The sequence below is a fragment of the Scyliorhinus canicula genome, chromosome 8, assembly GCF_902713615.1.
Source record: "Scyliorhinus canicula chromosome 8, sScyCan1.1, whole genome shotgun sequence".
Taxonomy (NCBI): Eukaryota; Metazoa; Chordata; class Chondrichthyes; order Carcharhiniformes; family Scyliorhinidae; genus Scyliorhinus; species Scyliorhinus canicula.
In genome coordinates, this window is record NC_052153.1 from 170,105,203 (window position 1) to 170,118,854 (window position 13,652).

The 13,652-nt window shown below is 46.1% G+C and overlaps 1 protein-coding gene across 3 annotated transcripts in view; it reads left to right on the top strand.

The window, feature by feature from the left end:
• LOC119970695 (deoxycytidylate deaminase-like) overlaps window positions 1-13,652 on the top strand; it is a 72,781-nt gene that overhangs the window by 10,831 nt on the left and 48,298 nt on the right. For all 3 annotated transcript variants that reach the window (XM_038805721.1, XM_038805722.1, XM_038805720.1), the window contains exons 2-3: window positions 6,194-6,302; window positions 6,853-6,988. In XM_038805721.1, the coding sequence (XP_038661649.1) occupies window positions 6,194-6,302; window positions 6,853-6,988 (245 nt within the window). The remainder of the gene's footprint in view (window positions 1-6,193; window positions 6,303-6,852; window positions 6,989-13,652) is intronic.

Sequence of the window (13,652 nt, forward strand, 5' to 3'; positions counted from 1 at the left end):
TAACGAGACAGGATTGATCACTGATCTCATAGTTAGGGATCCTCGCGGAAGGAGTGATCACAATATGGTAGAATTTAAAATACAGATGGAGGGTGAGAAGGTAAAATCAAACACTAGTGTTTTGTGCTTAAACAAAGAGGATTACAATTGGATGAGAGAAGAGCTAGCTAAGGTAGACTGGGAGCAAAGACTTTATGGTGAAACAGTTGAGGAACAGTGGAGAACCTTCCGAGCGATTTTTCACAGAGCTCAGCAAAGGTTTATACCATAAAAAGAAAGGACTGTTGAAAGAGGGAAAATCGACCGTGGCTATCTAAGGAAATAAGGAAGAGTATCAAATTGAAGGAAAAAGATTAATGGGAGACTAGAGGACTGGGAATTCTTTAGGGGGCAACAGAAAGCTGTTAAAAAAGCTATAAAGAAGAGTAAGATAGATTATGAGAGTAAACTTGCTCAGAATATAAAAACAGACAGTAAAAGTTTCTACAAATATATAAAACAAAAATGAGTGGCTAAGGTAAATATTGGTCCTTTAGAGGATGAGAAGGGAGATTTAATAATGGGAGATGAGGAAATGGCTGAGGAACTGAACAGGTTTTTTGGGTCGGTCTTCACAGTGGAAGACACAAATAACATGCCAGTGACTGATGGAACTGAGGCTATGACAGGTGAGGACCTTGAGATGATTGTTATCACTAAGGAGGTAGTGATGGGCAAGCTAATAGGGCTAAAGGTAAACAAGTCTCCTGGCCCTGATGGAATGTATCCCAGAGTGCTAAAAAAGGTAGCTAGGGAAATTGCAAATGAACTAATGATAATTTACCAGACTCTGGGATGGTCCCGGTGGATTGGAAATTAGCAAACGTGACACCACTGTTTAAAAAAGGAAGTAGGCCCTTGACTTTCTCGCAGAACGTTAGGTGGAGGCCAGCAGCAGCAGCAACTCGGGGGGGGGGGGGGGGGGGTTGATTTCATGTTATTTGTAAGGGGCGGATGCCCCACTTTGCTTTGTTTTGTTAAATTTTTAGTTGGTTAGAGGGTTAAGTTGTTTTGTTGATATATTGCTTTGTTCTCTTTGCATTATTTTGTCTTTTGCAGTGTTTTCTAAAAATTATTGAAACATTTGGAATAAAAACATTTTTTAAAAAGGCGGTAGGCAGAAAGGGGTAATTATAGGCCAGTTAGCTTAACTTCGATAGTCGGTAAGATGCTGGAATCTATCATCAAGGAAGAAATAACGAGGCATCTGGATGGAAATTATCCCATTGGGCAGACGCAGCATGGGTTCATCAAGGGCAGATCGTGTCTAACCAATTTCATGGAATTTTTTGAGGACATTACCAGTGCGGTAGATAACGGGGAGCCAATAAATGTGGTATATCTGGATTTCCAGAAAGCTTTTGACAAGGTGCCACACAAAAGGTTGCTGCATATGGTAAAGATACTTGGCATTAAGGGTAAAGTAGTAGCATGGATAGAGGATTGGTTAATTAATAGAAAGCAAAGAGTGGGGATTAATGGGTGTTTCTCTGGTTGGCAATCAGTAGCTAGTGGTATCCCTCAGGGATCAGTGTTGGGCCCACAATTGTTCACAATTTACATAGATGGTTTGGAGTTGGGGACCAAGTGCAATGTGTCCAAGTTTGCAGATGACACTAAGATGAGTGGTAAAGTAAAAAGTGCAGAGGATACCGGAAATCTGCAGAGGGATTTGGATAGGTTAAGTGAATGGGCTAGGGTCTGGCTGATGGAATACAATGTTGACAAATGTGAGGTTATCCATTTTGGTGGGACTCACAGCAAAAGGGATTATTATTTAAATGATAAAATATTAAAACATGCTGCTGTGCAGAGGGTGTGCTAGTGCATGAGTCGCAAAAAGTTGGTTTACAGGTGCAACAGTTGATTAAGAAGGCAAATGGAGTTTTGTCCTTCATTGCTAGAGGGATGGGGTTTAAGATTAGGGAGGTTATGCTGCAATTGTATAAGGTGTTAGTGAGGCCACACCTGGAGTATTGTGTTCAGTTTTTGTCTCCTTACCTGAGAAAGGACGTACTGGCGCTGGAGGGTGTGCAGAGGAGATTCACTAGGTTAATCCCAGAGTTGAAGGGGTTGGATTAAGAGGAGAGGTTCAGTAGACTGGGACTGTGCTCGTTGGAATTTAGAGTGATGCGGGGGGATCTTATAGAAACATATAAAATTATGAAGGGAATAGATAGGATAGATGCGGGCAGGTTGTTTCCACTGGCGGGTGAAACAGAACTAGGGGGCAGAGCCTCAAAATAAGGGGAAGTAGATTTAGGACTGAGTTTAGGAGGAACTTCTTCACCCAAAGGGTTGTGAATCTATGAAATTTCTTGCCCAGTGAAGCAGTTGAGGCTCCTTCATTAAATGTTTTAAAGATAAAGATAGATCGTTTTTTGAAGAATAAAGGCATTAAGGGTTATGGTGCTCGGGCCGGAAAGTGGAGCTGAGTCCACAAAAGATCAGCCATGATCTCATTGAATGGAGGAGCAGGCTCGAGGGGCCAGATGGCCTACTCCTGTTCAAGTTCTTATGTTCGGGACTTGTGGGAGGAAACCGGAGCACCCAGAAGAAACCCACGCAGACACGGGGAGAACGTGCAGACTCCACACAGATGTGGGCCAAGCCAGGAATCGAACCCAGTACCCTGGTGCTGTGAAGCAACAGTGCTAACCACTGTGCCACTGATTACTCCACCATTGAAATAGACCCAGATGGTTTTGAGGCATCAACTGACAGGCACCCAAAACAGTAATTGAGTCATTAGGGAACAAAGAGGTCATTCTGCCCTTCGAGACCCTTGCCAAGAGCAAGAAAATTCAGGAATACTGTATTTGTATGCACAACACACTTTCTCTGAATGTCTCTAGGTATTAATACACAGGAGATCCCACCTTAATGTGTGTCTGGTCCAGTTTTTGTCAAGTCTGGAAACTGAGAATTGCATGCATGAGGATTCGGAAAATTTCCCTAAAATTCAGTATAAATAGGATAATTTGACATGGTTGCCGTTGGCTTGAAGGGAATGGGAGTATACAAATTCATTTCAAACCGATTTTGCTAGGTCTACTCAAGCAGGCAAATCGGCATCTGAAAGAAGATGCGTAATTAAATTAATCTAAAGCAGGGGTGGGCAAACTTTTCCGTGCAAGGGCCACATTCAGAAATTCACAATTTTAAAGGACTGCATAGTATATTAAGTAAAATAATTAATATTTAAAATAGTCAAAATAAAAGGTTTTTAAAGAAAAAAAAAGCAATTAATTTTTATTTATTAATATTTTAAAGTAGAAACTTTACATGAAACGCATTTATTTGAAAAACAAAGTAACTCAGTTTAAAGAAAAAAAAGCAATTAATTTTTATTAATTATTATTTTATAGTAGAAACTTCACATGAAACACATGTTGTGCCGAGCAATGATCACCCTACTCAAGTCAACGTATCCACCCTATACCAGTAACCCAACAGACCCCCCCATTAACCTTAAAATTAAAAATATATATATATATATATTTTTTAATGACTTGATCTTGGTGGGCCACATAAAGACCTTTGGCGGGCCGCGGGCCATAGTTTGCCCACCCCTGATCTAAAGCTTTCTTGTTAATATATTGCTTAAGGTTCTTCAGAGCTGAACCTGCAGTCTAAACGTTCCTGTACCTTTAAAGATAGTGACGAGCCAGCTCTGTATTTCCAACTTTCTTTGTTTTATTTCTGATTTCTTCAAAGCTGGGGTGGAACAGTGGCACAGTGGTTAGCACTGTTGCCTCACCGTGCCAGAGACCCGGGTTCAATTCTAGCCTCGGGTGACCGTCTGTGTGGAGTTAGCACTTTCTCCTGTGTCTGTGTGGGTTTCCTCCCACAGTCCAAAGATGTGCAGGTTAGGTGGATTGACCATGATAAATTGCCCCTTAGTGTCCAAAAGTTTAGGTGGGGTTATGGGGTTACATGGGGAGTGGGCCTTGGTAGGGTGCTCGTTCAGAGGGTCATTGTAGACTCAATGGGCCAAATGGCCTCCTTCTGCACTATAGGTATTCTATGATAGACTTGGATCTTATTTTCTAGCCTTGTCGAAAGCAAAACATGGAATCTTGTCAATGGCACACTGTTACGGTGACGGAACCGGACGTGCGTGCCACTGCCACTGGTTCTCACAACAATACAAATTAAAGTTTAAAGTGGTTGTGGCGTGCACGGGGAGACACATGCAATCACTGGGCAGGAGTGCTTTGCAGTGTTAAGGTCTGCCGTCAGTTGACAATACCGCAGATATGGGGCAAGCTATAAATGAGACTCCTAGTCAACATCACAGTCAAAACGTCCCTGCCCAACTCCATTGCTGTGAACTTGAGACTTTTTCAAAATTAAATTTCACTTGGAAGTATTTCACATGACATTTGCTTCACTTTATTCATGATTGCATCATCGTTATTTATTGACACTAACTGGCACACCACATGGTTGGCATGGATTGATGGTTACAAAGGAGTTCGGGACATGCCCTTGTGGACGAAACAATGGTGTGTTTTTAGTTGTTCACTATTCATTGAATGTTAATATTCGTGCCCAGTGTTGTACTCGCCACTCTGTGAGAAATGGCTGAACTTGCAGGCTCAGCTGGACCTGCCTTCTTTGCATTAAGCAGGACATTGACTGAGATCGCAGTCAGTGGGGATCATTGAAATGTTGCAGGTAAACCCAAAGCCCTGTAAGCACTCTGTCAGCCAACACCTGGAGATGGGCCCACGTTTGGACAGCCCTCACCCTGCCCTTTAGGCCCCTCAATTTCTTGACTGACTCTCCGAAGATGCCAGGCCCTTCCCACTTCATTCTCCAGGCCCCCAGCCCCACCCTCTGACTTCCCTTGGAGCCATCTTCCACACTTTCAAGCCCTCGACCCTCCCTCCATGCTCCTCTCTCACTACTGACCCACTGTTGTCAGTCCGGAATCTCCGTTCAACCTGTCATCCTCCTGCTCCTCTCCCTCGTGCCACAGAGGACAGCAAGGAAGACCACTAACCTCGGGCTCGCCGACTTCAGGCACAACAGCACAAAGCCAATTGGTACATGTCACCGTTAAGCAAACGTGAATGCCCTGCTGACTTTATCAACATCTCTCATCTAGTCTAATACAGTCACCTCAATTTCAGATTTCCAGCATCCGCAGTATTTTGCTTTTATTTTAATGTTTGATTTATTGCCACTTCTCTGCCAGGAATGTCTTCCCTGCAGAGGTTCTACTCTTCCCTCTGACAGGATTTCCAATTTTACCTTTCACCATGTTTGCCTTCATTGCTTTCCCTTTCTTTCCTGGTGTTTGATAAGGTGTCGATATCCTTGTTAAATTTCCCCTGACCTATATTGCTTCACCTGCCCCAACTCCTCTTCAACAGTAGAAAATCTATCACGCTTCTCCCTCTCCCGAACTCTGAAGAAGAGTCTCACGGACTCGAAAAGTTAACTTTTTTTCTACACAGACCTGCTGAGTTTTTCCAGCAATTTCAGTTTCCATTTCAGCCACTGCACAAACTACATTTCCCGCCTTTGAGGGCTCCATAAAATCCATCCCCTTGAGGCTGATTGCAGTGACCTCCTCCGGCATATTCTCCGGATCTCAAAAGATATTGCACTCGTTTCCATGGTATCAGCTTGATCTCGCATTCCATTTGTGTTTTTTTTTCTCCACCCCTTCCGTCTCGTCTACCAAGTATAAACTATTGAAGACTCATTGATCTTTAAATCAATCTGCTCATTGTGTACCAACACAATAACACATGAATAAAGTAATGCGTGTAATCTAACAAAACCACGGCATTTGCTGAGAGCTGAAGTGAACAGTCCCTAACTGAAATTTTAGAATTTATATTATTTTTCTCTCCGCAGGTGTTCTGTGAAGTCCCAGCATTTGTAGTTTTTTATTCTTGTTTCATCTCTGAATTGACTGACTAACGTTGGAATTTCACAGCTCCTGCAGAGAATGCGGAACTTTAGGGGGCTGATTTTCAACTGCTTGTCATTGCTCACCAGTATAGAAGGAATCCCCTGTGAGACTTCCTGTGATTTATGCACGATTGTCAAAATAGCTCTTGTATTGAATAATGCAAAATCAGATTTGAACAGTGCTGCAAACAGTGCCTGTATGATGAAATTGTCTTTCATTTTACAGGGGTGATGCAGTACCATGCAAAAAACGAGAGGATTATCTTGAGTGGTCGGAATATTTCATGGCAGTTGCTTTTCTATCAGCTCAGAGGAGCAAGGACCCAAACTCCCAGGTAAAAGTCCCCTCCCCTTCCCTTCCCTCTGATTTAAGCAGCCGAACACAAGATTGACCAACAAAGTATCAAATCGCCAGTTACAGCTGCAAAAGCCTGCCATTTTCAGCCCTCACCTGAAATTCAAAATTGTAATAACATCCTTTTTGCGAGCCACTGCAGCATATTCTGCAGACTGCTAAAGAATCAGGGCAAGATGAGGTGCCTTTTCTTTTGCCCAGCGAGTTACGACCTGGGATACACTGTCGGAATTTAGAACTTGTGTCATTCATTAGTGATACAGCAAAGTCTGCTTTATTGTGTCTGGAAGGATATGAAGCATCAGACGGAACTATTTTACTGGAAGTAAGATTTGTGGTATTGCTTCCGAAAGAGAAAGATTGTCTTGCTGAATGCTGATAAATACTTTGTTATAATGTTACAAATATAATTGTATAAATAGACTGGGTTTTGAAACCCCCGACAGTGCATCTGAAATGTGAAGACACGTCATATCGACAAACTCTCTACTCCTGTGAATAATGGTGATCAATATTTGATCCAAATGCAGGTTGGTGCTTGCATCGTGAACCCTGAAAACAAGATAGTCGGCATAGGGTACAATGGAATGCCAAACGGATGTAGCGATGACAAGTTACCATGGGCCAGAGATGCCAAAAATAAACTGGACACAAAATACATGTATGGTAAGAATTGTGAAGACTGAAATGATTATCTGGGGCTGTTTCTTCATAGTATGGCTTCATTGTATATCATTGTAAATAATGACATGGGTGGAAGAAAGGTGGGCTGGTACTGGTGAAGATTTGGGCTTGTTCATGGTGAAGATTTAGGGCTGTCAAAATACTGTGGGATTTATTAATCACCACGTGATACTGTTGTCCTGAGACCAGGTGGTGTTTAAGGGCTTAAGGTCCATAATGGGAAATATGGTGCAACACCATGGAACGGATTCTTTGACCAATGCAGGTTGCTGGATTCACCTGTGGGAGGGGGGACCGCTGGTAGAGATTACGGAGGATAGTGGGCTAGAATGCCTGCCTTGGTTCTCTGCGACTTTGTCCCAGTTGTTTTAGAAAATGTTAGACTCTCTATCCGTCATACCCCATGGCCATTCGTACCCTGCATACCAACTCAGTGCCACCTTATAGCTCCCATGCCAACTAAATGCCAATTCATGCTCCCTGCCACCCCATAACCACTCACCCATTATTGACCAGGATGGACCTCGAGCTGTGGCGATTTAATAACTGGGGCTGGTTTAGCACAGTGGGCTAAACAGTTGGCTTGTAATGCAGAACAATGCCAGCGGCGTGGATTCAATTCCCGTACCGGCCTCCTCGAATAGGCCTGGAATGTGGTGACTAGGGGTTTTTCACACTAACTTCATTGAAGCCTACTTGTGACAATAAGTGATTATTATTATTAACGTAAGTTCTCACTCATACACACTTGGTAGTGAAAAAGCTCCCATCCATGAAACCCAAACCAAGCTTTTAAATCATCTCAAGTGTATAATCTCTTATAAAAACTCAAACTTTTATTCAGACTCCATGTCAAATACAGCAAATTTTTTACTAGCCTTTTTAAACTGTCCACTTATGAGCTCGGAACCTTCTGTTAAGACGATTGTACCTTTTGAAATTCAGCCAAGTATTCATAATGAGATAATACCCGTTGCGGAAATATCATCAAAGAGCTTATTGAAACTGCATGAACAAAAGTTATTTTTTCTTTTAAAAAAAAATACATTATTTTCACTAATAAAGGGGAAAATTAGTGTGGCCAATCCACCCACCCTGCACATATTTGTGTTGTGGGGGTTTGCAAGTTGATTCTGATTGGCTAGGGAGTTGCCATGGAGAAAGCAATGGAGAACTAATCGAAGCTACTGGGTAATTCAAAAAAGACACAATGCTCAAACTTATTCCTTTGCAGAGATCTGGGGTTGGATTCTCCGATTCTGGGGCTATGCCCCCACACCGGCGTGGGAACCCTGGCGTTTTACGTCAGAAAAAATGGCGTCAAACGGCCACCATTTCTCCGTTTTGCTGGGGGATAGCGCAAAGGCAGCGTAAAGTACCCGGCTCTAGCTACCGATACGCCCCAGAGAATTGCCGGGTCTGTGGTGCTGCCTAATTACGGAATCACATCTAACATTGGCCATCATTGGAAGAGCATTAGATGTTAAACAACTACTTTAGTTCCATCTTCACGGAAGAAGACATGAATAGCTTCCCAGACATGCTAGGGAACCAAGGCCGGGATTCTCTGATCCCACGGCCATGTTCTGACACCAGCATCAAAAGCGCGCGAGCCACTCCGGCGCAGTCCACGCATGCGCGTGGGTTCCGTCTCCACGCTGGCCCCTGGGCAATATGGCGGAGGAACATAGGCCCCCCCACCGAAAGAGCCTGCCCGCCGATCGGTAGGCTCCGATCACGGGCCAGACCACCGTGGAGGCCACGCCTGGAGTCTGATCCCCCTGTACCCCCACCAGGATGGCCCCCTCAGCCAGAACGCTTGAGGCCCCGCCGGGTGGGACCATATGTAACCTACGCCGGCGGGCACTTGGCCCGTCGAGGCCCGGAGAATTGCCGGGTGGGCCGCTTTCAATGGCATCCGACTGGTGAGGCGACGATCCCGCGGGCGCCCGGAAATCCTGGAAAAAGGAATTCCTCGGTTCCTCAAGGAGCCTGGTCTCACCGTCTCCAGTGCCCTCTGGGGATCTTTAAAATTATCAAGGTGAATAAAATATAGGCCTGTGATTGTCCTGGGCTTCAAAGGGGGAATATGATGCGCCCTTTTAATGCCGGATGTCTTCACTTTTTTCGGCATATTCTCTCTAATACTAATCCAGAAGGCTTCCAGGGATGGAACATCAAATGTTAGATCATGGATTAGGCAAACCTGTGCTGGGCAATCAGGATAATTGACGGATTATAAAGCGAGTCGCACCAGAGCCAGCGGAAAAGCTGCTATTCCCACGCCCTCATAACATGGTCCCCTTTTGTTTTTGCTCATTTTGATTAAAAGAAAATTCGACGAGACTAAAAGGAATTTGTAGAAAGTAAGAACTTAATTTGGCTAAAATTTTGGAACAAATGACTAGACTAAAAGTAGAACTAAACGATTACGTAAAACAAAATAAAAGTAAAATGTCTACACCAGAGACACGATCGCCTCTAGAATTATTTCTCTGACTAAGATGCATTTCTGACTTGGAGAAGCATTAGAATCATCTGGCTGATTTCATTCTCACGGCGGAAAACTTAGGGCTTGGCCTATCCACCTCGGATGAAAGTACCCACCAGGTCAGGATTTTCATTTTGGTGGAGGATGGGAGTGGGAACTTGCTGTAGTCGGGTGAACTGACTTGGGAAAGTGTTTGTAGATGGCTGAGTGCAGGGGCGGGCTGTTTAAAAGGTCCATCTCTCATGTGGAATGTGAGGGGTTTGAATGGGCCGGTCAAAAGAGTGCACGTGTTCGCGCAGCTAAAGGGGTTAAAGGCAGACGTAGCAATGCTTCAGGAGACACATTTAAAGTTCACAGATCATAAGAGATTGAGAAAGGGATGGGTAGGCCAGGTGTTCCATTCAGTGCTGGATTCGAAGACCGGGGGGTAGCAATTCTGATCAGTAAGGGTGTGACATTCGAGGCTGGGAGATTTGTGGCAGATAAGGGGGGCAGGTATATAATGGCGAGTGGAAAGTGGGAGGGGGTCCGGGTGGTGTTTGTGAACGTCTGCGCTCCGAATTGGGATGATGTGGAATTTGAGACGCACGCTAGGCAAAATCCCGGACTTAGAGTCACACCACCTGATCATGGGGGGGAGACTTTAACACAGTCATTGACCCCGAGCTGCACCGGTCGAAGTCCAGGTCAGGGAAGCGACCGGCAGTGGCTAAGGAACTGAAGGGTTTTATGGAGCAGATGGGGAGGGGGGGGTTGGATTCCAGGAGGTTCACGCGGCCGAGAGTGAAGGAGTTATCTTTTTTTCTCCCACGTTCATAAGATTTATTCCCGCATAGACTTCTTTGTCTTGAGCAGGGCATTAATCCCAAAGGTGGCGGGGACAGAATAACCAGCAATCAAAGTCTTGGGGCATGCCCCGCACTGGGTGGTCCTGCGGCTTAGTGAGGTGAAAGGGCAGCGCCCACTCTGGAGACTGGATGTGGGGCTGCTGGCGGACGAAGAGGTTTGCGTGCGGATTAGCAGGAATATCCAGGATTACCTGGAAACAAACGATAAGGGTGAAGTGACAGCGGCAACGGTCTGGGAGGCTCTGAGGCAGTTGTCAGAGGGAAGCTCCTCTCAATTTGATCCCATAGGGAAAAGAGAGAAAGAGCGGAGAGGGAAAGACTGGTGGTGGAGATACTCCCGAGTGGTCAGAAGATACGCAGAGGCCCCTGAGGCAGGGCTACTGAGGGTGTGGCGGAGTCTGCAGGCGGAGTTTGAACTGCTGACCACAGGGAGAGCGGTAGCACAGCTGAGGAAGGCAAGGGGGGCAGTCTATGAGTACGGGGAGAAAGCGAGTAGAATGCTGGTACACCAACTGTGAAAGAGGGAGGCAGCCAGGGAAATAAGGGGGAGTAAAGAATAAGGAGGGTAACATGGTCTTGGATCCAGGGGGGTGGGGGTGAACGGAGTTTTAAGGAGTTCTATAATAAACTATACGAGTCGGAGCCCCCGACGGGAGCAGAAGAAATGAGGCAATTTTTGGACCAGTTGAGGTTTCCAAAGGTGGATGAGGACCTGGTGGAGGGGCAGGGGGCCTGATTGAATTGTAGGAGATTGTCAAGAGTATAGACGGCATGCAATCGAGTGAAGTCCCGGGGCCGGATGGTTACCAGGTAGAATTCTATAAGAAATTTTCGGAAATATTGAGAACACTCCTGATGAGGACCATCAATGAGGCTATAGAGAGAAAGGAACCCTCTCCCCAACAATGTCACAGGCCTTGATCTCACTCATTCTTAAACAAGGGAAGGACACAGAACATTGCGGGTCATACAGGCCGATTTCGCTTTTAAACGGGGATGCCAAATTGCTAGCTAAGATTCTGGCCACAAGAATTGAGGATTGCGTCCCAGGGGTGATAGAGGAAGACCAGACTGGGTTTGTTAAAGGCAGACAACTCAATATCAATGTTCCAAGACTTTTGACTATATTGTGATGCCCTCAAGAGGGAGGGGAGGTGGAAGTGGTAACAGCAATGGACGCAGAGAAAGCCTTTGACCGGGTGGAGTGGAAGTACCCGTGGGAAACGGTGGGGAGGTTTGGGTTTCGGCAAGGGCTTTATTGGCTGGGTGAAATTGCTGTACCAGGCGCCTGTAGCAAGTGTTATGTACAAACCGGGTGAGGTTGGGGTACTTCGAGCTTCACCGGGGAACGAGGCAGGGGTGTCCCCTCTCCCCGTTGCTATTTGCCCTAGCTATAGAACCGCTAGCTATGGCGCTGAGAGCCTCGAGGAACTGGCGGGGACTGGTTTGGTTGGGGGGGGAACACGGGTATCTCTGTATGCGGATGGTTTGCTCCCGTACATTTCGGACCCTGTGGAGGGGATGGGGAGGTTCTGCGGATCCTGAGGGATTTTGGTAGTTTTTCAGGGTACAAACTGAACATGGGAAAGAGCGAGTTGTTAGTGATTCAGGCCAAGGGGCAGGAGGAGAGACTGAAAGAGCTGCCGCTCAGGATGGTTTTCGTTCCCTGGGTATGTAGGTGGCCAGGAAATGGGATGCCCTGCACAGGCTCAACCTGACACAGTTGGTGGAGCAAATGGAAGGGATCTTTAAAAGGTGAGACATGCTCCCGCTGTCACTGGCAGGGAGGGTGCAGACTGTGAAAATGACTGTCCTTGCCAGATTTTTGTTTGTCTTTCAGTGCCTCCCCATCTTCATCCCTAAGGCCTTTTTTAAGCAGGTGAGTTGGATAATTTTTGGCTTTGTGTGGGCGAATAAGACCCCGCGAGTAAGGAGATCGCTGTTGGAGCGCAGTCAGCGGGGGGGGGGGGCTGGCGTTGCCCAACTACTGGGCAGCCAATATAGCTATGATTAGGAAGTGGCCGATTGAAAGGGGGGGGGGGTGGGGCGGCGTGGGAGCAGCTGGAGGCGACGTCATGTAAAGGTACTAGTCTGCGAGCTTTGATAACAGTTCCTTTGCCGTTCTCGCCGACCTGTTACTCCACAAGTCCGGTGGTGGTGGCGACACTGTGGATCTGGATACAGTTGAGGAGGTACAAGAAGGTGGAGGGAGTGTCGGTCTGGACCCCGATATGTAACAACCACAGGTTTGTCCTGGGTAGGATGGATGGTGGGTTCCAGAGCTGGCAGAGGGCAGGCATCAGAAGGATGGGAGATCTGTTCAAAGACGGAAGCTTTCCCAGTTTGAAGGCGCTAGAGGACAAATTTAATCTGCGCCAGGAAACGCCTTTAAATATCTGCAAGTACGAGCCTTCCTGAAAAAGCAGGTAGTGGCCTTTCCGACGCTGTCGCCACTGAGGATACAGGACAGGATGGTCTCCGGCACCTGGGTGGGGGAGTTCTGGCAAAGGTTCGCGAGGGCAATGTCCAAGGTGCTTAACACACAGGTGGTGCCGAGTCCAGAGACAGCAATCTTTGGAGTGTCAGAAGACCCTGGAGTTCAGAGGGCGAAAGAGGCCAACGTCTTGGCCTTTGCCTCCCTAGTAGACTGGAGAAGGATTTTATTAATGCGGAGGGACTCGAAGCCCCTGAGTGTAGAGACTTGCGTTAACGACATTGCTGGGTTTCTCAGTCTGGAGAAAATAAAGTTTGCCTTAAGAGGGTCTACGCTAGGGTTCTCTCGGAGGTGGCAGCCATTCGTCGACTTTCTCGGGGAAAATTAAAATGTTAGCAGCAACAGCAATCCGTGGGGTGGGGGGGCGTGAGGGGTTGAGTGCCTCATTGGGATGGTGTGGGAAGACTGAGTTGCGTGGGGTAATGTCTATTTAATTGTATATTCTCTTTTTGCACTATGTTAATGTTCACTCTAGTTTGTTATGATTGCTACTACTGTTTTATTGTGAAAAATTTTGCAAAACCTTAATAAAAATATATTTTAAAAAATCCATCTCGAAGCGATAGGATTTTGTCCAGTTATAAAAGAAACAGAAACTCCCTCCAGATTCATTCCTCTCGCCCCACACATTCCCTATTTCCTCCTCCATGCCACCTCATGCCCCGTGTCAAACTATGCCCACCCCAAGCTCCCACTATGGAAACTCCAACTCTCCAATACCAAGGTATGCCCCACCCTCCATGGTTATTCATGTTCTCAGGCACTCCCCAACCCCCACCCCCACGGTAGCGCATGTTTCTCTCCACCACCTGA